General features: G+C 45.4%; 2 protein-coding genes across 2 annotated transcripts; one reads left to right on the top strand and one right to left on the bottom strand.

Annotated features, from left to right (window-relative positions):
* Positions 1-4,061: 4,061 nt before the first annotated feature.
* On the bottom strand, positions 4,062-23,379 carry maneal (mannosidase endo-alpha like). Its single transcript, XM_084918814.1, has 4 exons — positions 22,214-23,379; positions 17,903-18,012; positions 6,124-6,200; positions 4,062-5,046 (listed from the first exon to the last, which is right to left on the bottom strand). The coding sequence occupies exons 1-4, from the start codon at positions 22,716-22,718 to the stop codon at positions 4,410-4,412; spliced, it is 1,329 nt and encodes a 442-aa protein (XP_084774940.1). The 5' UTR covers positions 22,719-23,379; the 3' UTR covers positions 4,062-4,409.
* On the top strand, positions 8,933-11,502 carry LOC146362362 (uncharacterized). Its single transcript, XM_084918813.1, has 4 exons — positions 8,933-9,042; positions 9,298-9,410; positions 9,516-9,692; positions 9,938-11,502. Exons 1-4 carry the CDS (start codon positions 9,034-9,036, stop codon positions 11,064-11,066), a joined length of 1,428 nt encoding a protein of 475 aa, XP_084774939.1. The 5' UTR covers positions 8,933-9,033; the 3' UTR covers positions 11,067-11,502.
* Positions 23,380-24,653: the final 1,274 nt, after the last annotated feature.

Here is a 24,653-nt window from a genome sequence, read left to right as displayed (position 1 = left end):
ACATTTGTTAAAAAAGAAAAAAATCTGTGGTGGATTTAGCCTTCATATTTTAACACACACACACACACACACCTGTAATATATTGCCTTTTGCTATGACAACATTGTGAACAGAAGAGATGACTCTGATTAATGGCTCGTCCTTCAGCAGATGAACATACGGTCCCGTATCAAAGCACCTGCATCGTGTTTTTTAAATTTATGTGTTTTTGACAGATAATCATCCATCCATTCGCGTCCGCTGATCCTTTTCAGGGTCGCGGGGGCGCTGGAGCCTATCCCAGCTGTCATAGGGCGAGAGGCGGGGTAGACCCGGGACAGGTCGCAGGGCCAACACGCAGAGACAGACACAGATTTACAAATTTTTCACCACACGTCTGCACGCGATGGTAACAGTAAGCAGGTCATACTCCCCCCTCAGGCCAGGTCTTCAGGTTTCCCACAAAATCATCTTTAGGGTTAACAGAGGATCATCCAAACAACAGCAAACATTTAGTGAGTGGTGGTTGTCCTCTGACCTCTGAGAAAGGCCAGAATGCTTCAAGCTGATTGGACGGCAGCCGTAACTCATTTACAACCAAGGTATCTGTCAATCCACAGCTCGAGTGAACAGCACCGTCCTGCCTTGTACCCACGGTTCAGGCTGCTGCTGGTGGTTCACTACTGTGGGCTCCTTGGTACCAACTGAGCATAATTTAAACGTGACAGCCTACCTGGATGTTGTTGCTGACCATTTCATCAAAGTCATCATGTTCAGAGGATGTTAGATCATCTCAAACTGCTCTCACTGTGATGTTCGAACAGTTTTTTGGATCCTCACAGTGAGTTAACTGCACTGAGACGTCCTCTGACACAGCCTTTGCTCACTCACTTTGTTCCCTGTCAAAACATAGCTTAGCTTATCTCAGCTAGCTATGGTTGATCCATTCTTGTCATTATGTAGTTAAAGAGATTACTTATCTCAGTGGAAAAGGTACTGTTGACATCCACTTACATGCATGTGGAAGCATGTGACCACCGAGACTGTAGCAAAGTTATTTGGAAATATGTGGATAACTGTGTTAATCTATCTGTGGTATCAGACTTAGTGTGTAATCAGAGTAATAACCTGTAATATTAAACATTTGAAAATGTGGTGTCAAATCTCTAAAGATCTGTTAACAGGTAAACATAAGATGGCTCAACGCTGTGTGTGGGGACGGTTGGTGGAAACATCTTGTGTGGACCTGCCAGTGCATTTTATTTACAGAATAAATGAAACGTACTGGTGGTGGTGAGAAATCAGAGCATTACAGAAGTTGTCACCTGGCAAACCATCTTCAATAACTCTGTTTGTCAAGAGTCATTAACATTTCTATGAGTTTGTCCAGCACAGTCGCAGCAGCCACACCAGCAGGACCGGAGCTGTAAAACCTGTTTAGTGTCAGTAATCATTAAAATAAGAATAGCATTGTTATCCTCGTGTTTGCCTTCTTTCTATTTCTCAGCCTTTTTCTCTACAAAGACTTCTGAGAGAAGCACGCTGCCTTCCAAGTGCTGCGCTGTACATTTGCAGTGATTGGTGACTCAAGGCTCGACGATTTATGTTCACTGCCAGCAGCACGAACATCTCGTTTTCATGGGCACAGGCAGAGCCATTAAAGCCAGGCAGCAGATCGTCCCGAGGGACCAGCTTTGCTCCAGTGAGTCCTCCTTCACACGAGCCGGGCTGCTTGGATGTCGGCTGGTTGGCTTTTGTCTGCTGATGTGTTTCTCTTCCACCTGCACGCCACCGAAATACCATCAGGTTAATTACACAAAAACCCTCATCTACACAATGAAAGCTGCTCTACAGACCGTATGAAAACACATTCTGATAAAAACAGCTTGAAAGTGTCTTCTTTTAATCTGAAAGGGGAAAAATGCAGGAAATATCCAAAAGACCTGACATGCTAATGTTTGATATCCTAAACACAGTTTAGCAAAGCTGCTTTTGGAGAGACACTGGTTCACAAATGTATTTGACCACAACTGCCTCAAATTGACAGTACTGGTAATTTATTTTTTATTATTCGTCAACTTTTGTTTCTGAAATTAATTTCTTGATTATTTCTGGCATCTTGGAGAAGTCCAGCGTGCCAGCTCAAACTCAGATGTAAAAACATATCAAGCTAATGTCTAATAAATACCAACATCAGTTTTAGTTTTATGGAAGTTTCTACAATATTTAATCACTGAAGGTCCTGTGTGTCCTCAGAAACTTCTGCTCCCTTTGGAACCAGACAGACGACCCTGTTCTGTTTTCTGTCTCATTATGAGAACCACACCAGGTTTAATGACCTCATTAAAATGTTCCCCTGCACTGACTGTTAGCTCTGGTGTGTCCGACAGTGACACCAGCAGGTTCTCCATTGATCCCAGTTTGATTTTTTTGCCCCCTGATGCTCATCACACCTCTTTTATCTCTTAAACTCTCTCAGATTTTCTTCACAGACCGTTTAACCCCCTGCTCTTACATTTAACTGATGGACGTACATGAAAGAAGTGGCCATTGTTAGAGGACCAGCTCACTACTGTGGCTCCATAGTGCAGTGTTTTACACATTTGGCTAAGAAGCAAAAGATCCCCAGTTTACTCCAGTATCACTCCAAGGAGTGACAAATATATTGGGACTTATGTCAAGTAGGACTCTGTGATCAGAACTTTGAAGCATCTTTTTCAGAAAGCCCATTAGCACAGGAAACTTTCTTGTAGTGACTGTTGACTCGTGACTGGCTGCTCATCTAAACTCAGGCAGCTAAAGCATGTCCCAGCTGTCAAATTCACTCCAAACGTGTACATCGATAGTTCTGAGATGTTAGAATGAAGCTGTGATGACTCATCTCTGGCCACTCTGGAGCAGCAGGAACAGAGAACTGCTGCACTGGGGAAACGGCGGCTGGAGACCAAATGATGGCACTCTGTGCAGCAAACCCATGATGCTGTCGCTTTGAACACTGACACCAGGTCTGTGCAAATCCCTAATGTAAAGCTGTGTTGCATTTGCAGTGAACTCGGGTTGATTGCAATGTGCTTGCAGTCTATCTGCATTTATATTTTAGACGGCAATTATTTGGAGACACACTGACTACCACAAGACAACCAGTGAGTGCAATCAGCTGGCATGTGCTCACCAAGAGTTTGGGGTGTTGCACGCTCTGGATAACTTTTGGTCTCTGACAACCAAAAGCTCAAAGCATTCACTGATTTTTCCCTGTCACAAAGAGTTTCTGGTTTCATACGTCTTTAGTCAATTTAGTAAGAAATTAGGTGATTTAAAAAAACATCTGGACTGAGCAGCTTATTCACATCTTCTTAGGCTACGTTCACTCTGCAGGTCTTGATGCTCAATTCCGATTTTTGGATCAAATCCGATTCTTTTCCCTGCTCGTTCACGCTACAAATAAAATGCGACAGCAAACGCGCTCTAGTGTGAACGCTCAGAGCGGCCGCATGCGCAAAAGAAGACGTCACACACGACGCGCTCTGTTTAGACCCAGACCAACAGCATGTTTGACTGATGGCCTTAATGTAAAGACTTCGGACTTCACGTTTCCCAGTTTTGCTTTAAGTTATAAAGTTTTGTTATTTACATTTGTCCTAATAATGATCCTTACTGCTGTTTTAGAGGAGCGCTGCTTCTAGCTGCAGATTTCTGTCAGAATCTGCAGATTATACAGTACAAAGAAAATGTTCACGTTTCTCCAACGTTGTCTTCCCAGCAGTTTCACTGGATGGACAGGAAGCGTTCGCGATGTCTTCTCGGGCGCTGATAATCAGCGTCTGTCTTGTGTCGGTGACGTAAAAGACGGATTTAATGCGACGTGACCATCAAACAGCAGTCGCTTCCTAAAACATCGGATATGTATCAGATTCAGCACCACATACGAAAGTGACCCAGATCGGATTTGTGCCGTTCACACTGTCACACATTAATCGGATAGATGGGTCGCAGAGGGTCAAAGAAGTCGGATTTGATGCGCTTTCGCCTGCATTGTGAACGCAGCCTAGGACCTTTTTCACATCAGCAACTGATTGTCCAACTGTAAACAGACACACAGTTTAATTTGTCACCATGGAAAGACAGGAAAGAACAGTCTGGAGCATTGGATAATACAACATAAACCTCACAGAGTAGTAGAGTTACTGTACACATCCACATGGTTTTAGTAGTCAGAACCACACTACTCACAAAACCAGTGTTAGCTGTTTATCACTGCGACCCTGAAGCATCAACATGTGAATGTCATTATTAACATGTACAAAAAATGACAGGCAGTCGAAACAGGAAGAGAGCGCTGAGCGGAAACTTTGTGTGGAGGAACACAGAGGTGTGGCAGCGAGCTCAACATCATGTTGTAGCGATGCTCAGACCGTCCACTCAGCTGACGCTCACATCAGCCACTTGTCCTTCTCTTTGTTGAAGTTCTCTGCCCACTGGCGTGTTAGCTCCAAGTAGTGGTCTGGTTGGTTAGGCTGATAATCTAGATACAAACGGGTCACAGTTTTCTTGGGCGTAGCCTTCTCTATTTGTGTGCCTTCGTGCCACTGGTTGAAGGACGTAATGGTGACGATTTCTGGACGGACAGACAAAGCTGCCTGCAGGGACGTCTCATAGTAACGTCCGTTAACACGGTTCCTGGTGTTATGGTTGTTCCACGGTCGAACGGCAGTATCCACGTACCCGGGACCAACGCTTGGGATGAACAGCAAATTGTTTGCGTCACAGAACGCCTTGATGGCCTTCCAGTTCTGGTGAGACGAGCCAAACGAAAAGCCGTTCGAGGCAAAGTACGTGTACATGCCGTCAAAGCCGCTAGCCAGGATGTCGTATTTGTGACGCTCCTCGACAATGAGTGCAACAAAAATCCCATCGTAAGGCGTGCCTCTAACGCTGCGGGAGCCTTTAGCTGTCAGAAGTTCTGCCCAGGACTCGGGCGGTGTCAGGTAGGAGTCGTAGATGTAAAACAGAGGCAGTACTCGCCCGGTGCTCGACTTGAATTTGTAGAAGGCGCCATGTTTTCCATACCTGAGAAAAATGAGACGTGTTAAGCTGCTGTATTCAGTTCAATTCAATTTGATTGATGCAGCGCCAAATCACAACTACAGTCGTCTCAAGGTTCTTTATATTGTAAGGTAGATCCTAGAATAATACATACAGAGAAAAACCCAACAATCATATGATCCCCTATGAGCAGCACTTTGGCGACAGTGGGAAGGAAAAACTCCCTTTTAACAGGAAGAAACCTCCGGCAGCACCAGGCTCAGGGAGGGGCGGTTGATGTGATTTATAAGGAGGGCGCTGCCACCAAATGAACGAATCACAGCATGTTTCTGAAGCGTCTTTCTGGTTCACTTTGCAAATATATGTGAGCTGTCTACCATAAACAGGACAGGAAATCAGACACTTCATGGGTCCTCTGGTCAGCTGATCCAGGGTCAGTACACCAGCCTAGACGCCTATTTTGTCCAAACCTTGTTGTGGCGGCGTGTGGTCTGCGGTGCCGCTGCAGGGGTGATGGCGGCACCGCGACTTGCACGGCATCTGCAATCACGCCTCAAAAGTCTGTGCTGACTGTTTAATAATGTCGTTGTTCGCGTGTATGTTTGTGTGCGAGCTGAAAAGCTGCAGCCGTGTTCGTAACAACAACTGTGAATAAAGAGGTAGATGCTGCAAAGCATGAATGTGCGGACGGGTCTGCGTGTGATGGCTACACTTGTTTTCTAATATGCACATGGTCATCGCAGCGGTTTTCACACAAATATCGGTGCCAATATTTTTGGGAAATCAAAAGTAAAGGATTTGTACCAATGATCTTATAATATTGCACTTTAAAAACTGCTTTCTATGATGCTTGACTTCTGCAAACACTGGAGTACTATGAGACTGCAGAACAAAGGTTCGTTTCAGTCATTTTTAATCAGTTGAAGGAGCAGAAACCTGCTGATCTGTGCGATCACAGGCTGGGCATTTATATTTAATGACTTGTTCCTCATCTATCAGGGTTCATGTTCCATCACATGTGTGGGCTTTTAATGTTAGCACCAACTGATACGGACAGCTTGATCATTCAGAGGTAATGGGACACACAGAAAACCAGCTTACTTGTCAATAATGTATTTGATGTTGTCATACATGCTCTGGTCCGTCCGGCCCTTGTATGGCTGTATGTGAAAAGCCACCTGTGCACGAACACATGACAATACAGACGTTACTGAAAAGCAGCACCTGAATCCACAAAAACCTGGGAAAGAATAGTTAAAAAGGTGAAAGTGTTTATTTTCTGTTTCTTATGAACTGCCAGAAAAGAGGAAAGACTGAGTCAGTAGTACCTGTAATCATGTCAGCGAGCTACAGCATCTCTGCTGTCACTGCGTACCCTCTCTGCAGATACCACATCTTAAACGTGTGTTTGCCTAATTACCAAACTACTTAACGTCATGGCAACGCTGTCTGCTGTCCTTGCTTGAAATATTGTAACTGTAGCTGTGCTGTGTTTGATGAAATATGAAAGATGTGCTTTGAACAGTAACAAGTAGCTGCAAAGAGCTGCTGATAAACAGAGGAAGTGTATTTTGAGTTTAAGTCAGTGGGTAAGTTATTAGTAAAATGTTGGACGTCTGGTTGGAAACATGCCTGATACATTTATCCTTCTTGCAAAACTGCTTTGGTTTCACAAAGACACGACTACAGTGATTATTCTGAACCAGCTGTTTTACACTAATGTGTCACCACATGTGTTGAGCTCAGGAAACGTGAGGTGGACACAGTGAAGAAAGCTGGCAGAACAAAGACTGAGCATGCTTTCATTCATGCAGAACATTACCTGCTGATAAACACACAGAAAGAAAAGCAGGGAAGTGTTTCCTCTGTTGTAGAGACAGAAGGATAGAGAACAGCAGGCAGAGCCCAAGTTTCTCTGGCTGCATGCTGAGCATGCTGGGACAGAGAGGAAGGAGGAGCACCTTCCCCACAGACATGGCCTGGACCGTCACCACGTCTGCCAACGCAATCAGGTGACTGAGTAACAGCTATAACCTAAACAGAGTATGTACCTCTCCACCACAGTGGTATAACTTCATGCCTTCACAGAGAGCAGGGTGTTTTGTTCTGTGGCAGGAGTGTGAGCTGACTGATGGATGCTCTCTGTCAGCCTGAAATAACTGTGCTACGCTTGTTTTGCTGCAGAAAAAGGTCTCAAACAGCAAAGCAGGGAGAGAGCTGTCGAGCCGTGAACAGCCAACGCTCGCCGCCCACTCCATCTTTTAAAAAGAGGCTTCAAGGTCTTCGTAAACAGTTTCCATAGCAACGTGGTAGCGTTTGGCGCTCAAGCTCAGCTTGTCAACAGTCTTGACTGGTTAGAAATGATGCCAGCGAGGTAAGACTGTATTCACTGTGGACAGGGCTTTGTTTGCTCACATCAGCTTGTGCAGAGACACATCGGTGTCTCTGCACAAGCTGAAATGGGAATGAGACAAAAGATGAAGCATGAAGGGCGTCTGCTGTCTGGAGCTGTTGTCATTTTTGTAAACTTCCTTTGCCGTCCATCCCCAAAGTTTCTCAGTTGGATTTAGATTAGAGGAACATGCAGGATGGTCCCAAACAGTGATGTTATTCTCCTGCAAGTAGTCCCTCGTCCTGTGGGCATTGTGTACTGTAGCATCGTCCTGTTGAAAAACCCAGTGGTTACCACACAGACGAGGGCCCTCAGTCATCCAATAAATTGCTCATATAATGTTTTGTCTCGCTCCCATTTCTTCGTGTTGCATGTTGACGCTCTTCTTGGAACCTTGTTTAGATCCAAACATGCAAAATATGATTTTTTTGCCATTTTTCAAGTGGTCTTAAACTGTTGATCGTATAATACACAGAGTGTAAAAATTCAATATTTTCAAACTGCTTGAAAAAAAATGTCCAATTGATGCCACATGCTTGTGTCTGCATGTTGAGTCGGGGAAGCTGAGGACGCGCTGCCCACTTTGGAGGTGGGAGGAGGGATGAGATGAACAAGCTGAGCTGAAACACACCCAACACTCTAAAAACTAAAACTGACATTTACTTTACATTTTTGAGGCAACACTTTTACACTTAAACATATTGAGTAGATTGGAAACCAGTCAGATCTGTTCAATATACTTGATCAATTGAATAACTGAAGCTTAAACATATTAAGTTGAAATGAATAATTGTAGTTGTTACACAAACATGAAAAAATTGAGTAATTAACACTGACATGCTTGGTTAATGTAACTGAAATATAGACGGTCAGTTAATCCAAAATTTTGTTCCATTTACTTAATATTGTAAATTGAACGTAATCAAAATTGTACTTAATATTAAATATGGTAAATGGCCTGTATTTGTATAGCGCTTTACTTTGTCCCTATGGACCCCAAAGCGCTTCACACTACATCCACCCATTCACACACTGGTGATGGCAGTTACATTGTAGCCACAGCTGCCCTGGGGCGCACTGACAGAGGCGAGGCTGTGGGACACTGGCGCCATCGGGCCCTCTGACCACCACCAGTAGGTAACCAGCAGACGACCGAGACTGTCAGTGCCGGGGCTCGAACCGGCAACCTTCCGATTACAAGACGAGCTGCCAACTCTTGAGCCACGATCGCCCCTAACACTCAAATATGAATGTTATTGTATTTCACTGGTAGTCTAAGACTAAAAAAAACAAACAAACTAATATGTAGTTGTGTGTTTCATAATACATGTATGAAAAATGACCACATGTTAACATTTTTCCAAATGAAAATTTATTTTCAGAAACATGGTAATAACTTGAAATAAACAAGCACTAAAAAGAAAAGAGCCTTTTCCCTTTTAGCTCAAAGCCGTACATACTTGAAGGATAAATGTCAAACCAGGAGAGCAATTTAAAAATCAATTTAAAAAACAACTATCCAGATGTAGTGTGAGGACGGAGAGTGAAAGATTGGAAAAAGTGATCATTTGTGCAAAGCTGTTGCGAAAACGTGAATTCACGGACGAGATTGTGGAAACATGAACGTGGTAGGACTCTGAAAAATTGATCAGACCACCTCTCATCAATATTTTAGACATTTTGAAAATGCAATAAATGCAATGATTATATGTGAGAAGCTTAGTGGTGCTGGTGGACTAACTGTTACAGAAACATCCAAAATGAGGCACCAATACTGTTTATTTAGTGCAGCTGTGACAAAAAGCTGACATTGGCTGCTGGTCTAATTCTTATTATTTTGGATGTGTAAAGCCTGCTCACTGACATCTGTCTGTTCTTTCTAGATCCCATTAGATGAACGTGCTGAACCGAGGTGCAGTCATCTCAGCGTGCCTCTGTTCAGATTTAGAGACATTGAACGATGCCTCAGAAACTATTTAGACGATTTATCGCTCAGGTAAGTCACAAGCTCAAAGTCAGCGAGACAGTTATCAGCACACACAGACATATTCACTGGTTACAGGTTTGTGTCGCTCAACCATTCTCAATGTTTTTCTTTCAGACAGTGGACGGCATTAGCCACCGATGACCTCTCCTCGGATGTCGTCGATCTGCTGACCGAGATGTGCCGAGCACTCATAGGGCACATTGGCACCGTAGTGTATAAAGTCATACGCCGACAGGTTTCATGCTGCCCACATAATCATGATCGTGGAGACGAAGAAAGCTCCGCTGACCGGTAAATCTAAAGCTTGCTTTATTAAACAGTTTCATTCAGTCTTTCTTCTTCTTAGACGTTTTACATGAGATGGTTCATCGGGTAATCCTGGTGACGGAGGGCTTTTTCAGAGGACACAGCATTGCTTCGTTTACATCACTGTGAAGTCGTCCATGTGGTTTATTTGAATGACGCCTGTAGATTTGGACAAAACAGTGATCGTGTGGGAAAATGACTGACTACGTTTCTCTTCTCTCCCTTTTCAGGATGAACGTTGAACCTCTGCTTGATGGGTGCAGTTACTGCAGGGTGACAGAGGATGATATTCAGGCCAGCCTCAGAAACATCTTTCATTACTGCTTCGGTTGGGTCTTGGGTTTTGGGCAACGGCGGTCTTGTGACTCAGACAAACTACTGACTTTATTTTCAGCGTCGATCGCAAAGAACGTAAACTCAGCCCTGAGTCGTATCACAGGGTCCACGTCCTTGCACTCAGATAGATCCACATCCCCGACAAACTTTGTTGGGATGGTTTACAGTGTAGTGAACATTTTAAAGGACTGTGCAAAGACCTTAGCTCCCCCTTTTGTAGATGGTGAGAGTCGCAGCTACAGCATTGTTGACTCGCCAAACTCTGAGGAAGATGACGACTTTAAACCAGAGTCTGTAGAGACTTTTAAAAGCACACAGACTCCAGCTTCTGTAGGTGAGGGAGATGTGGGTAGCGAGGGCAACAGTGATACATTTCAAATCACTGATGTCCAAAATCTTGACCGTGAGAGTTCAGAGAGTGAAGAAAAATGTAGCGACGCCCTGCAGTGTTCGTCTGGGACGCTTCCTACGCCCGCAGACACCGATACCTTTCTCACTTTGTGTCTTGCAAATTTAGTCGCTCACGTTTCTGAGAAAACACAAACGACTGCTGTAAAGCTGAATTTTCAGCAGATAGTGACTGATATACGAGAGAAGATTGGGGGAGACTTGACTCCTCTAAAAACTGTAAAGAACTTGTACATCATAATGTACAAAGACCTGTGTCGCAAATTTGGATCCAAATACGTGCTTCAGTTTGTGATGGAAAAGGGTCACGCGACTTTTGTAGCAGCCGTTGTGGAGCTATTAAAAGCAGAGCTAAAAGCATCGAGCGGCTCCAGTAACGCGCTGAGACGTTTAGAAAGTAACGAAAGCGTTTCTCCAGCCAGTGAGAACAAAACGCAACAATCTGCCAGTGAGGACAACGTACAAAATGGATCCACAGGTTCCCAGAAAGACAGGCCGAGGAACGGTATCGTTAGGGCCCTCGCTTCTTTTTGTAGGTCTTTGAGGAGGCTGTTCAGAAACAGAGGGAGCAGCAGCGGCTCTGTGGGCCTCTCACGGTGCAGACATGCACTTTGATCGGACACTCTAAATTACTCACATAATTTGCTTCTTAATTTGGAAATAAAATGAGCTGAAAATGAAACAAATGTGTTTGTCAGAACATTTAATTGTTAAATGTGTATAATGGTTTGTAGTCTCATCGATCACAATGTAGAGACAATCGCACAAACTCGATTTAGTCAGAGCACTTTGAGTTGGTTTTGTCATTGTAGGTTAAATGTAGATCTTTATTCTAGATATTTGGCACAAAGGCATCCTCAGCTCTGTAACAGAGAGGTGTTGGCTCAGTGTGAAAATGTCCTGATGATATCAGTACTTTTGATTCTAGCCTGACTGATCAAGTTCACGTTTAAGGGTTCTGACTGTCTTGAGAGACGGCACATTGTAGACAGAGAGCCATATTCATCATCCATCTGTCCATCCGTCCGTCCATCCATCATCCCTCCATCCCTCCCTCCATCCATCCATCCTCTATTCATCCATCATCCCTCCCTCCGTCCATGCATCCACCCATCCATCCTCCGCTTATCCAATTTGGTGCTGTGAGGGGATGGAAACTTTCCCATCTACCACATTCACACCACAATCACCAATGAACCAAACCCCACTAACTGCACGTGGGTTCTCTCCGGAGTACCTGAAGAGAACCCACACAGACACAGGGAGAACATTCTACACATAAAGGCCCAGCTCAGAGGATGGAGTCTAATTGGGTGCTGATCACCTAAAGCATCCTATATTCTGCACAAGGCCATTTTGCTTATTGAGCCTTAAAGCTTCATGAAAAGCAGCTGTAGACTGTTTGTCAGTACAGCTTTTATTTTGCCGTTCCAGTTTCCAGACTGTCAATGCCAGCACTTTATTTAGTAACATAGCACCCAGCTCAATAGTTAGGAGGTTAGTTAGATTGTGTAACACTGGAGGGGATTATGTGTCTGTAAAATGTCATTTCGGTGACACGTTCACATAGTGGCAGAGGGGCAGACAGTTTCCTGCTGTGTCTTTTTCATTGCATCACAGGACAAGCAGCTCCCAAACATATGCATATGACATTTGCAGAGAAAGCAAACACAGATTAACTTGTATTTTGTTAGGAGCAGCTCTGGAGCACTGAATCATGAAAGCATTAGTGCTCAGGTCAGCTGTGAGATACACACTGTTGTGTAAGTCTGACTAACACTCACAAAGAGACCCAGTTTTCAAACTAAGACTTCCATATAAGGAAGCATGAAAAGTAGACCAAGAGAAAGCTTTCCTGTCCTCCACACGGGGCTCTGCTCATTTTGCCACTGCTGTCTCGAGCACCTTCAACATTTAATGGCTTTATGGTATCTGACAGCCGCTAGTGCTAAAGGAGCTCTGACCTTGTTTCAGTTGGAGCTGAGAAAGAGAAAAGCCGAGACATGTCTGAGAGGTGCGTGCCAGCCTCTGATGGCAGCGCAGTAAAGAGGAAGCTCCTTCAGTGACCTCCAGCACAATGCTTTGCAAGAAAGCTGCTAAAGGTGGAAACAACAGACCTGAGGCAAAAAGACACAGCTGAGTACAACCTTGCTATGATGACACGCAAGGAGGAGATACAAGCATCTGGTCATGTTTGCCGAAAAGTCAACAAATGAAAACGAGCACTCGCTCATTAAACTCGTATGACAGCTGGACTGTAAATGGTAATGATGGTGAAGCTTTAAGCAGCCGATGCACCCGAGGTCATGCAGTTACAAGGTTAGGCTGTACTTCTTATTTCTGTTAAAGTGTAAAAGCAAAGTTCAAGTAAAAAGGCTCATTTTGTGCTTTCATTTGACTGATGCTGCATCACTGTGTCTGATGTTGTCTAATACTGTTGCAGTGTAATGCTTCTCACTGCCAGCACTGGCTGCTTGCTGCTGGAACACTGTGGCACACTTTAGATGAGGAGGTCTACATCACTGACAGTAACTCCTGAGAAAAGGAGGACGGACTCTTCATTTTGCTAATAAATAAATGCTACTGACTGCAAGCTATAATCACCAATACAATGTTCAGTAGCCTTTAAATTATTGACAGGGATGAGGCAGCAGTCAATATTAGAAAGCCTCGAAAGGACAAAATTCTATACATATTTTTTATATGTTGTTTGCACAAAAAAAACCCAAACAAACAAACGAATAAAGGACTAACTCTTCGTACAGTGCAATACATTAATTTTCAATAAAAGCTGTAAATTTGTAGTCTCGGATAGATTTTTTAAAAGTACAGGTTATTATGGGTGAACATAGGCTCCAAACTCTGAAATGAATAAAGACTATATTTTGTTAAATCTCAATTGTGGGTCACGTAAAAGCCATGGCCACAATATAACCTGATGACACTCAGCCTGTGTTGGGAGGGAGAACCTAACCAGGCCCTCTGACTGCAGAACACATGCTTTTCACACACGGTTTACCTGCAAGCTACTGTTTGTGGAGTGAACGCTGAAAAACTGGACTTTCAAGAACAGACGGAGGGAAAACTGACGAGCACACTGAGGCAAACCTAGCAAACACAAAGCAGCTCATAGTGGTTCACATATATGCTTTGTGTAGAAATACCTCAAAGATCTTCAACAGCATGTTATAATATATATGATCAATGAATACATAAGTGAATTTTACTTTGTAATTCTCTGTTAGCACAGCAGGCTCATCCCCCAGTGTGTGAGTGTCTAAGAGCAGTATATGCGGTGACACGTTCACAATGAAATACAGAGTGTTGGGGAGTAACAGAGTACATGTACCACCGTTACGTATTTAAAATACAAAATATGAGTAACTGTATTCAGTTACAGTTACCGTTTAAAATGGTGGTATTTAGAATACAGTTACTTTTTGAAATAAAGGGATTACACGGCGGTCTTTTCCTGTTTCATATGTTCGGCTATGTCCTCTCTGTTTTTGGTTTCCACGCCGGTGGAAACCCAAACAAACACGCATTAAGAAGCTCTAATGTCTGTGTCTCAGTCTGAGGCCCATGTCACCTCTACTTGCAGCCGCATAATGACATGAAGAAATATTTTTTAAAATAATTATCCAAAAATGATTTAATATGAAGGCAACAGGCAGAGTGTTACAGGCATCGCCCTAAAGAGTGTAGACTCATGGGCAGTGAAGCCCAGCTGTGAGTAAGCTATTAGGACTCGACTGTACACTGTGTTCGTGTTTTCCTCTGAAACAATAAGCTCCGTTGGAGCAGCCTTTCAACGCCTCTCTCTGTCTCTGCTAGCAAAGTTGACCCAGACAACAAAGTAAAGCTAGTTTTCAGCTATGAGCCCGACACGAACCCGACGTATTAGCCAGAGGTCCCTTTACTGCGGTTCGGAGCCGCGGACCTGTTTTATATACGCGCCGAATAGTTTTCTATACGAGATCTCTGCAAAAAGTGCAGCCTTACCTAATGTCCACCTACTGTTACTCATTTATATTAAGATTTAAACATCTAGTTGGTGTTGGTGTGGAGAGTAACCTTCAGTAATAGTAATAAATCACATTCATGTAGCTGTAAAAAGCATGATAATATATTAAGTAATCCAAAGTATTCAGAATACGTTACAAAATACATTTTGGGGCATGTAATCTGTAATCTGTAGTGGAATACATTTTAAAAGTAACCTTCCCAACACTGGAAATACCTAATCAACAAAATCAATGTCACAGCTGAATTCTTCACTCACACTGCATTTCTGCAGATACTAGTTTGAGGTATTCGAGTATTTCAGTAGATTCGATGTGTAACACCTGTTCTACGTTCAAGGTAACCGGAGTTGCTTTTGGCTCTTAGGCGAGTGAAAGAATGCGGTCCATTAATGTTTGGGTACAAAAAGAAAACCTTTTAAAATAATCTGTCACTCTGACCACGTCCAATATTTCTGCACCTACAGACACTGAAATGTGTTTCCTTTAGCCTGTATTTAGTGCATAGGTCTGCTATATTTAATGATTCGAGTGGTAGGAGTTACATAAAGTGTGTTAATCTGCCTGATTCACGGCCACAACACAAGCTAAGATTTTAATCTCCAGATCTTCCTTCCATGTCTTGAGCTCATGGTGTGAACTCTGATAAACAGTGGCAGATTCTTGTATGATGCCCTTTCTTAAACAGCAGAGGTGGGAAGTAACTAAGTAGAAACACTTTGTTACTGTATCTGAGTAGAATTTTCAGGTACCTGTGCGCTAGGGCTGCCACAAACGATTATTTTGATAGTCGACTAGTCACCGATTATTTTTGCGATTAGTCGACTAATCAGATCATCAGCCACTGGACGTAAAACGTACAGCGGAATCTGCTCTTATGTAACTATCATTAGCTTACAGCTGTAAGTGTTTAAGGTATGTGCTAACTAAAAATAAAGACAAGATGATAGTTTATTAAATTTTAATGACATTTGCAGATTGTTTCGGTTAAGTTTAATAAACTCCTTGCTATCTAAAATATAACAGGACACCGGAGTAAATTCTCGAGTGTCTCACACTTCTGATAATCAGCTGTCTGCTTGATGTTTATTCAGCTGTGTAAAAACTATAACTTTGATCTCAGCCAAACTGATTTACTCAGGAACAAATAAAATACTAAAAAAAGCCAAACAATAACATTTTAAGTTATCTAAGTGACTTATATATATTTAACCTGAGTAGCGAAAGACGGTGGTGGGTTTGAAAACGATTTGCTGGGAGTCCGGTGTTCTCACGGGCTCTAGTTAGCCTTGCCCCCGGCTAGCTATCGAGCTAGTGGGTAACAGACGTCTCCGAAAACGTCGGAGCGCTTTTGAAAATATGTGGTGTCTTGATAAACTGAGCAGATATTTGAGGTTTACACAGCTACATTCTCGCCTGAAAATATGTTAAACGTTTATTTTGTGACCCAGAAAGAATAATAAGAGTAATATTAAAACTAACTAGCTGCCGCCATTGTTGGAAACTGAGCTGGGCCGCGCTATGAATTCTGGGACACAGCTTCTTCTTCTTCTTTGGGGTTTAACGGCAGCTGGCATCCTTGTACATGCAGTGCTGCCATCTTCTGTTTCAGTCCGTTATTACACTCTTAAATCCTACTACTTATTCCTGCGTCTTTTGTGATCTTACAAAGCTTCAAACGACGCGTCGACTATTAAATCAGTCGTCGACGATTTTGATAGTCGACGTAATCGTGACTAGTTGACTAATCGTGGCAGCCCTACTGTGCGCCACAGTCAAAGATAAAGTAGGCTTTATTTTATTTATTTATTCTTTTGGCACAACGCTGGAACGACTGCAGGTGTCCATAAATTGCGGTCGCAGTATTTGAGCGTCTAACGAGGCCTAGACGAGGCAGGTCATTCAGCGTCTCTATCAGCTCAACAAACACAAACTGTTTGTGTGCTGTTTGTCTCACAGTGTGTTGCAGCTAAAAGTCCAGCTGCTGGATTTCACAGGGAGAGAAAAGAAAGACTTCACTCGAAGAAAGACCGGAGAGGAAGACGAGAGCTTAGCTTTAAAGAGAAGGATGCTCAGTTCTGTTTGATAAACTGGACATTTTAAAGCGTACACGCAAGTCCTCATGTTTTTAAACAGGTGAGTTTGCTGCACTGTGATGATTTAAAGTAAAGAATAGTGTGTGACACTGCACAGTGGCTGTGGTGCTCATGGTCACAGCTAGCTTACATCCAGTGTCGCAGAGACTCCTTTAGCTGATGATGCTGAGATCCATTGACTGAATTCGACCTTCATACAAACTTTGTACCATTTAGAAAACAGACAGTATAAACAAGTACTGTCAGTGTAGAGGATGATATCAGCCAGGACAGCTCATGAAGCATCTGCTCACATCTGGTTCAGTTCAGTTGTGCACATCCACAGAGAGCAGCAGCTCAGCTGATCATAGCCTAAGTCTACTGGAGTTATGATAGTTTTCTAAACACTGATTCTAGGATCCTTGCTGGATCCTGCTCAAACGCCTCTGAGACCATGCACTGCACCCTGCCTTCCTTTTGGACTGCTTGTGTCTTGTTTGCAGGCTTTGGAGAGGCAGCGTTCCTGTTGACAATTAGTGACACTGGCAACACCTGGGCTCAGTGTGCCAGAGCTCCATAAGAAGCCTGTAGAGCTCAGCTGTGTGTGGCTCATTCTGGTTGCTTTTGGTTTGGTTTTTGCATTTAACAACATTACATACACCATTTTTCCACCCGTGCCCTCCTCTAACCCACTGATGCTCCTGACTACACACACCATAGTTTGTACAAAGTTTCTTGTTTCTGTTTTATTCACTTAAAATAAAATAGTTTGGATGACATTGCTGTGCATCTCTGTGCATCTCTGGTTTTTGTTATGGCCGTGTGGGCCGGTTGGTGACACATTATCCTGTTTAGAGGCAAAGACCGACAATGCAGGCAACAAGTTCAAAAAACCTGAGCAATTAAATTAAGCTGATGTGCTTCTAAACCTTCTCAGCTGTATATACGTATATCTGTGTACGTATATGCAACTACGTAAATACTTAGAGTATGTAAGTACTCTTACTTTTAGCATGTTTGTCATTATTCTGTGCCTCCATATTTATAAAGCATGATATAAATCACATTATAGATACAGGACTTGTACAGTGTATCCTCAGCCTTGATACTTATCTGGAAGACTCTAACCCCTCTACAAGTTCATCAATTATTTTTATTAAGTGTTATCTTTCTGCTTTTCAGGTTGATTATGTCTAAATAATCACAAAGTCAAAGTGTGACCACAAAGCTGATTTTTAAGAGATTCAAATCAATACTGTTCTTAACATTAACAGTCAGGAAACACTGGCAAGCCATCTAGAAATTCAGTAAATCGTCAGAAAGGGGAAAACATACCGGTTGTCTCACCAGTTACCTTGATGCTGTGCCTGTGGGCAGCGTCCATAACGGTAGGAACGAGGTCCTCTGTGGGCTCCCCGTGGTCGTCCCCCACCCCAGGAGGATACCAGGACAAAACCAGCACTCCTTCAAAGACAGCAAAGCAAAAGGAAAGGAGGATGAAGACTGTACAGTTAGCTCTCACTGTAGTGAATGAGATTCAGACATTTTCTTTGGAAAAACAGGCGATATCAGAACTTTCAGTCAGTGCTCCTGTAACAAAACCACAGCAGACCCGGGTGCACGTTCATGTTTTGCAGCATATTTTATTAATACTTTGACGGTTGCTGTACATCCACACACAGAGCTGCAGCTCAACATAACAACAACCACTATCACAGCACCCGGTGCAATACTTAAGTCGGCAGGGCATGATTGCGGATGCCGTGCAGGTGCGTCCGCCTTCCCTGCACAGCACGGCAGGCAATGCCCCGCCACATACCCCCATCGCCCGACTGAGGCCAGGGAGCCATCCGGCCGAACCTACTCCCCTCCCTCCGTGAGCGGGAGAGGGAAAATCGGCCCGGAGCGACGGCGTCCCCACCCCTGGTCCAGCAACAGGGAGGTGTGAGTTCAGGTGCCAGCGCCGCTGGTCCGGTGGTTGGCCGTGTGCAAGCAGTCGCCCCGCGGTGGCGGTGTGTGTCGTGAACGGCAACCTTGAGTTGTAATAAAGTATGCTGCCAAGCGTGAACATGCACCCAGGTCTGCTGTGGGTTTGTTACAGTGGTGCCGAAACCCAGGATGGGGACACAGCAGACCCGCGGGCCAGCCGGGGAAGGAGCTGACCCAGATGGTGGCCGAGATAGTGGCAACATAGCAGAAGCAGGCGGCAGTGTTGTGGTGCTGGCAGGAAGAACTGGAGGACCTGGTTGAGCGCCGCACGCAGAGGATCGCGAGTCTGGCAGCTCAGATCCAGTCCGGGCCAACATCGCCGCCACCCCCACTGGTTGCGACCAGCCAGGACGCAGCCTGCCACCGCACCCATCCCCACTCCTGGGGTGGGAGAGGCTTGTACCCGGCTGGGGCCTGCGCCTGTTCCTGCTCCCCGGAGGAGGATCACGGAGAAACCACTGGGTCCACCAACAGCTTACCCAACTGCTCAGCCCGAGTTGGAGGTCAGTGCACGGAGAGCGAGGGAGGAACCTGCCAAGCCGTCGCAGGAGGAGGAGGCGGAGCGTGAGGATCCGTGCCTGCTGGTTGAGGAGGAGGAGAAAGAGGAGGAGCTGCGCGAGGGTTTGCGCCTGCTTGCGGAGGAGGTGCGTGAGGGTCCGCACCTGACAGAGGTGGAGGAGCTGCTCTTAGTGGTGTGCGATACTCCATATTTTGGTATCGATCCCATATCAAGTACATACGGGCCAGCTGGGGCCTGGGGCGCTGATGGTCTGGGCCAATTCCCTCGCCTGCTCGCGGAGGGGAGAGTAGGTTTGGCCTCAGGGGCGAAGGGGGTATGTGGCGGGGTGTGTTCTGCGATGCCGCTGCAGGTGAGATGGACTCACCTGCACGGCATGTACAACCACGCCTCGCCGGCTTAAACACTGTGCTGTGTTCTGTGTTGTTGTTGATGGTGATGTGTACGGCTGGCAGCGGGAGAGCTGCATCAGAATGTACTGTAGCCGTGCCACACAGCCGTGTGATCATTGTAAGAATAAATGATGCTGCGAAGCATGAAAATGCCATCGGGTCTGCCGTGGCGGTTTAGTTATCTTTTTCTTTTTTCTTTTAAATAAAAATGTTACAATAAATTGCGCAAACCAGTTAAAAAATCAAAACAAGCACTGTTGAGAAACTATAATACAAAATTTACACTTAAAATTCTCAACAACAATAACAGTTGGTAAAAATATAAATAATATGTAAACAACTTAACAACCCCCAACGTGTCTAAGGCACGTCACGTGACAGCGCACCATCTAAACACAAGAGGTAGGAGGGGAGCAAAGTGTGCCTGCTCTGCGCTGACACAGGTGCAGCGAGTCCGGCAACCTTGCTGTTTCGTCTTTGCCAAAAGGACAGCACTGCAAACAAGAGCGGAACTTAAAGTAAAGAATCGATCTCACCAGGCTAGTATCGATCCGATACCGATGCCAACTTGGCATCGATATAATCGATATTTGGATCGATCCGCCCACCACTAGCTGCTCCAGCCGGGAGCGACGGCAGAGGAGGAGCCGCGTGAGGGGCTGCTCCAGCCGGGAGCAGCGGAAGAGGAGGAGCCTGCTCGGCCGGAGGGTGAGCTGTGCGACAGCCCCGCCAAGTCTGAGGGCGGCATGCTGGCCAGACCGGCCTCATCTCCACCAGAGGCCGGCACGCCAATTGATCCTACGTCGGCCCAGCCACGCGACCAACCTCCGGACCAGCTTCGCCAGCGCCGCTGGAGCCGCGGGCGACCACCTGAACTCACACCCCCCTGTCGCCGGACCTGGAGCTGGGGACACCGACGGTCTCTCTCCTGCTCGCGGGGGGAGGGGATTAGGTTTGGCCGGATGGCTCCCTGGCCTCAGTCAGGCGATGGGGGCATGTGGCGGGTGTGGATTGCGGTGCCGTGCATCCGCAATCATGCCCCGCGGACTTAGACTACGTCCACACTAGCCCGGATAGATTTGACAACGGCGTTTTTGTGTAAAAACGTTCTGCATCCACACAGTCGTCCACATTGAAACGGCCGAAAACGCTTATGTTCCAGTCCTGCGCAAAAGGAGTGAGGATTAAAGAATTTGAAGAAAAGCTATCTGGAGCACGTACAAACTGATATTCATCTTTTTTTAGGGCTGTCAAAATTAAGAGCAATCAAAACAACTGCTGTATAATGCCCTCCGCTATCTTTGTTTAATTGGTCACATGACCAACATGCGTCATCGTTTTAGAAAGTCTGCGTTTTCGAGTGTCCACACTGCGACGGGACAGCTCCGTTTTGAAATGTGTGCGTTTTCGAGAGCGTTTTCAAAACGCTGCGTTTTTCCTTGAGGAAAGCGGCGTCTCAGTGTGGACGGGAGGCCAAAACGGAGAGAAAACGATGCGTTTTCGTTTAAAAGCGCATTAGTGTGGACGTAGCCTTAAATATTGTACTGGGTCCTGTGTTTGGGTTGTTGGTTGTGTTGAGCTTGCAGCGGGTGTGCTGTGAACTGCAACCTGAGTTGTAATAAAGGGCGATCGTGGCTCAAGAGTTGGGCGTTCGTCTTGTAATCGGAAGGTTGCCGGTTCGAGCCCCGGCTCCAACAGGTTTGGTCGTTGTGTCCTTGGGCGAGACACTTCACCCGTTGCCTACTGGTGGTGGTCAGAGGGCCCGGTGGCGCCAGTGTCCGGCAGCCTCGCCTCTGTCAGTGCACCCCAGGGCGGCTGTGGCTACACTGTAGCTGCCACCACCAGTGTGTGAATGTGTGTGTGGATGATTGTGTATAGTGTAAAGCGCTTTGGGGTCCTATGGACCAAGTAAAGCTTGCTTTATTTACCAATAAAGTATGCTGCAAAGCATGAACGTGCACCCGGGTCTGCTGTGGGTTTGTTACAGTTCCTTACTAATATTAAGTTATGATATGATCACAAGTTTACAAACCTGGGTTCAACCACCCAAAGCAACGCACAGTGCGCAAGAGAAATGAAGACGGTGGAAATTTGTGACAGAAGGAGAGCAGCGAGAGTGAAACAAGGTTTACCAGATGGAAGAGAGACTGTGGCACTGATGCAAATACAGGAGGCTCGCCCGAAGATGCTGAAATTTACACATGTTGGTTTGCTTTTTTTTTTTTTTTTAATTAGAGGGAACTTTCTGTAATATTGATGAAACAATATTTACCATGTAAATCCCCTGATCAGACACTGGTGTTTTATCACCATCTCTAAGCAAACTTGTTATCTTGAAGTTTTGCATGTTTGCATAGAGTCAGTGTGTTCATCCATCCATGTGGAAGAGGCATTTTATTTAGAAAGTGCAGACTGCGAACACGGTGCCCCTCTAACATACTCCCACAGCCCCACAGGACTAGTGCTGCAGACTAAACGGAACCGAGATGAATAACCCTGATTAGCAGCGTTATGGTGCATATTCATAGCAGACGGAGGTAAATGAAACTGCATTCTTCTAGTTTACCGTGAATAGAGGACAACGCTGTTTTTACTCTTCACAGCACTGGAAACTTTATATTTTACATTTAATCTGGATACTTTTAGTTATGATAGTTCAACATGAACATGCTTCATTGCACTTAGCATTCAAAGAGCCGAGAGACTGTCTTTGTCAAACCTCTCGGCTGTCACATACACACAGAGCCAATGTTGCAACAGTGCTTACCCGCTGCGGCCGCTTCTATCTGGGCCATGTGTGACTCTAGCACCTTCGGGTCCCTCGAGCTGTAGGGTCCCAGCTCGGGGTAGAAACTCGAGGCAATGTCATCCGGAGGCGTGTGCTTTCCTTGAGCATGGCTGGCTGCGATCTTTGGGTCCCAGTGTGGCACCAGCACGTGATCCCAGTGGATGTACTTGTTGTCCACGCTGGGAGAGCCGTACCACAGGTAGTAGAAGATGTGGACGTCGTAGAATATGCTGTACTCCCGGTCCGATCTGGTGAAAACCACCTTCGTGTCGCTGCTGCTCATGTGGAACTGACCTGGGGAAACCACCACGTCTTTCACATCCAGCCGCCTCCTCTCTGACCTCTCCCCGATGAAATCCATACCAGGAGCCAGGTCCGAAAAGCCGTCGCTGGGTTTCAGCGTCCTCAGGCCCATCATGGTGCCAAAAATGAAGAGCGTGAAGAGGAAAAGCGCAACCAGCGCTTTCCTGCGCAGCCGAGTCATCGTCGCTGTCCGTGGTTCTGCCGCAGGAAGAACACGCGATCCAGAAGCCAGCGAGGGGCCGACACTGGTTCTCCTCAACGCCAGCCAGCCATCCTCTCACAGCGTGAACGGGAACAGAGCGGAAACAGGAATGAACGCATTTAGGAGCAGCAGCAGCTGGTGCGTAATGGAGTCTGCGGAACGAAGGATAGCCACTCTGCTTTCACTCCTCAAACCAGGACCCGGGGACATTTTGCTCGATGCTGCTGCAACAGAGCGCCTCCTGCTCGGCCATCACGCTCTCACTGGCGATTCACATCCTCTGCTCTCCGTAGCAAAAAGGAAAAACACCTTTGCTCCGTCTCCACTGAAAACACAAGCAGTCCGCTCACAGAGGAGCCTCGTTACCTTTGTATTGCATCCAGCCGATGCTCGGCGCTCTCCGCCTGCCTCTCTCTCCTCCACCGAGCTCCTGCTGCTGCTCCTCCGGTCAGAGACGGGGCCGTTTGTTGAAAGTGCTCCGGTTCTGTCCCCAAACCGTAAAACAATAAAAGAGAAAAATGAACCTTTGATTTGACTACACAAATAAAAGACGACAGAATGGAGCGTTTGTTTCTTCAGTACTAGCAGCACGGAGACGAGATAAAGCCCGACCGGAAAGACGTGTATGAGGGGCGACCAGTGGGCGACAGAAGCAGGAGGTGGAGCTAAATGATTCTTTACAATAAGAAGACATTTCTCCAGAGGAAGTGTGGCCTGTAGATGTGTTGGCACTTTTATAGATATGAGCTACGTTTGGATAGAAAACAACTTTGTGAGGACTGATTAAAAATACTCCCAAAACATAATTTTTGCTTAACACAAACGTTATACTGTACTCAGTTTGTAGTGTTGCTTGTGTAGTTCCGTGTGTCTGGGGCTCACAGTCTGAGTTTTCTCCAGAGGTCAGCTCCAGGATTGACATCTGGACCTGGCTAAGTGTGGCTAACACTGGAGCTCGGTGCCGGTGTGAACAGTGCTCAGAATTTCAAATCGTTTCAGGCCACAAACACCTGACTGCTTATTAACACTGCCATGGTCCCTGGATCTCATTCCCAGGGTTTCTTTTAGTTTTCTGAGTTTTCTTCTAAACACAAATGGTTAGTTGTTCCCTAATCTCCACTATCCCTAACAGGCAGTAACATATAAGGACTAAACACACAAACACGTGACTCAGCTCTAAGCTGTCAAGTTAAAACCCATTAAAAACAAATTACAGCAGCCACAAGTGTATGATGACCTCATCCTGCTCTCCCTGTCAGCAAAGCAGCAGCCTGGTGATCTGTGAATGAAAGTATGTCACTAAGTATTTTAAATAAATGTGGTATCTTGGAGGGAATATTGCTCCTAGTTGAACAAAATCCTTATTTTAGATGACCTGTCTCCAGGTTAGGGTTCAGCCTGACAGGTAGGTCCACTACGAGTTTCTGATGGGAGTGAAACAAAGTTAGTAGTTGGTGTTCCTTAGTATCAAGCTCCTCACTGACCCAAGCCAAACATCCTCTCTGGGCTCTTCATCAGCAGGATATAATACCAAATCAATCTTCCTTTAGCTGAAACACACACATCTCTGTGTTCAAACAAAAAGAGGCTTCAGTTACCTGCAGCTGTGCTTACAACCCAGTAATTACACCGAGGTTTCACCTCTCACATTATTTCCCCCGTTTTATTTTGGTAATTCTTTGTCTTTTTTCTTTATTGCATGTAGTTTTACGTCACCCGTGTGTTGTTATTTTGATTGTGTTCATGTGTCTTGTGTTCCCCAGCTGCTGATTTCCCTGGTTAATATTTCAGTTTTGGGTTTTGTTTTTTTGATGGCACCAGGAGACGGAGTTTGAGCTTTGAGCTTCATCAGCTGCAGCCAGTGGCTCTTTCATTGCTGGAGAGAACTGTTGAACTGAAGCTGTGGCTCTCCCC

The sequence above is a fragment of the Perissodus microlepis genome, chromosome 22 (assembly GCF_051167445.1).
Source record: "Perissodus microlepis isolate ML-2025 ecotype Zambia chromosome 22, ASM5116744v1, whole genome shotgun sequence".
In the NCBI taxonomy this organism is placed as follows: domain Eukaryota; kingdom Metazoa; phylum Chordata; class Actinopteri; order Cichliformes; family Cichlidae; genus Perissodus; species Perissodus microlepis.
This window is presented reverse-complemented; position numbering and strand designations above follow the sequence as displayed.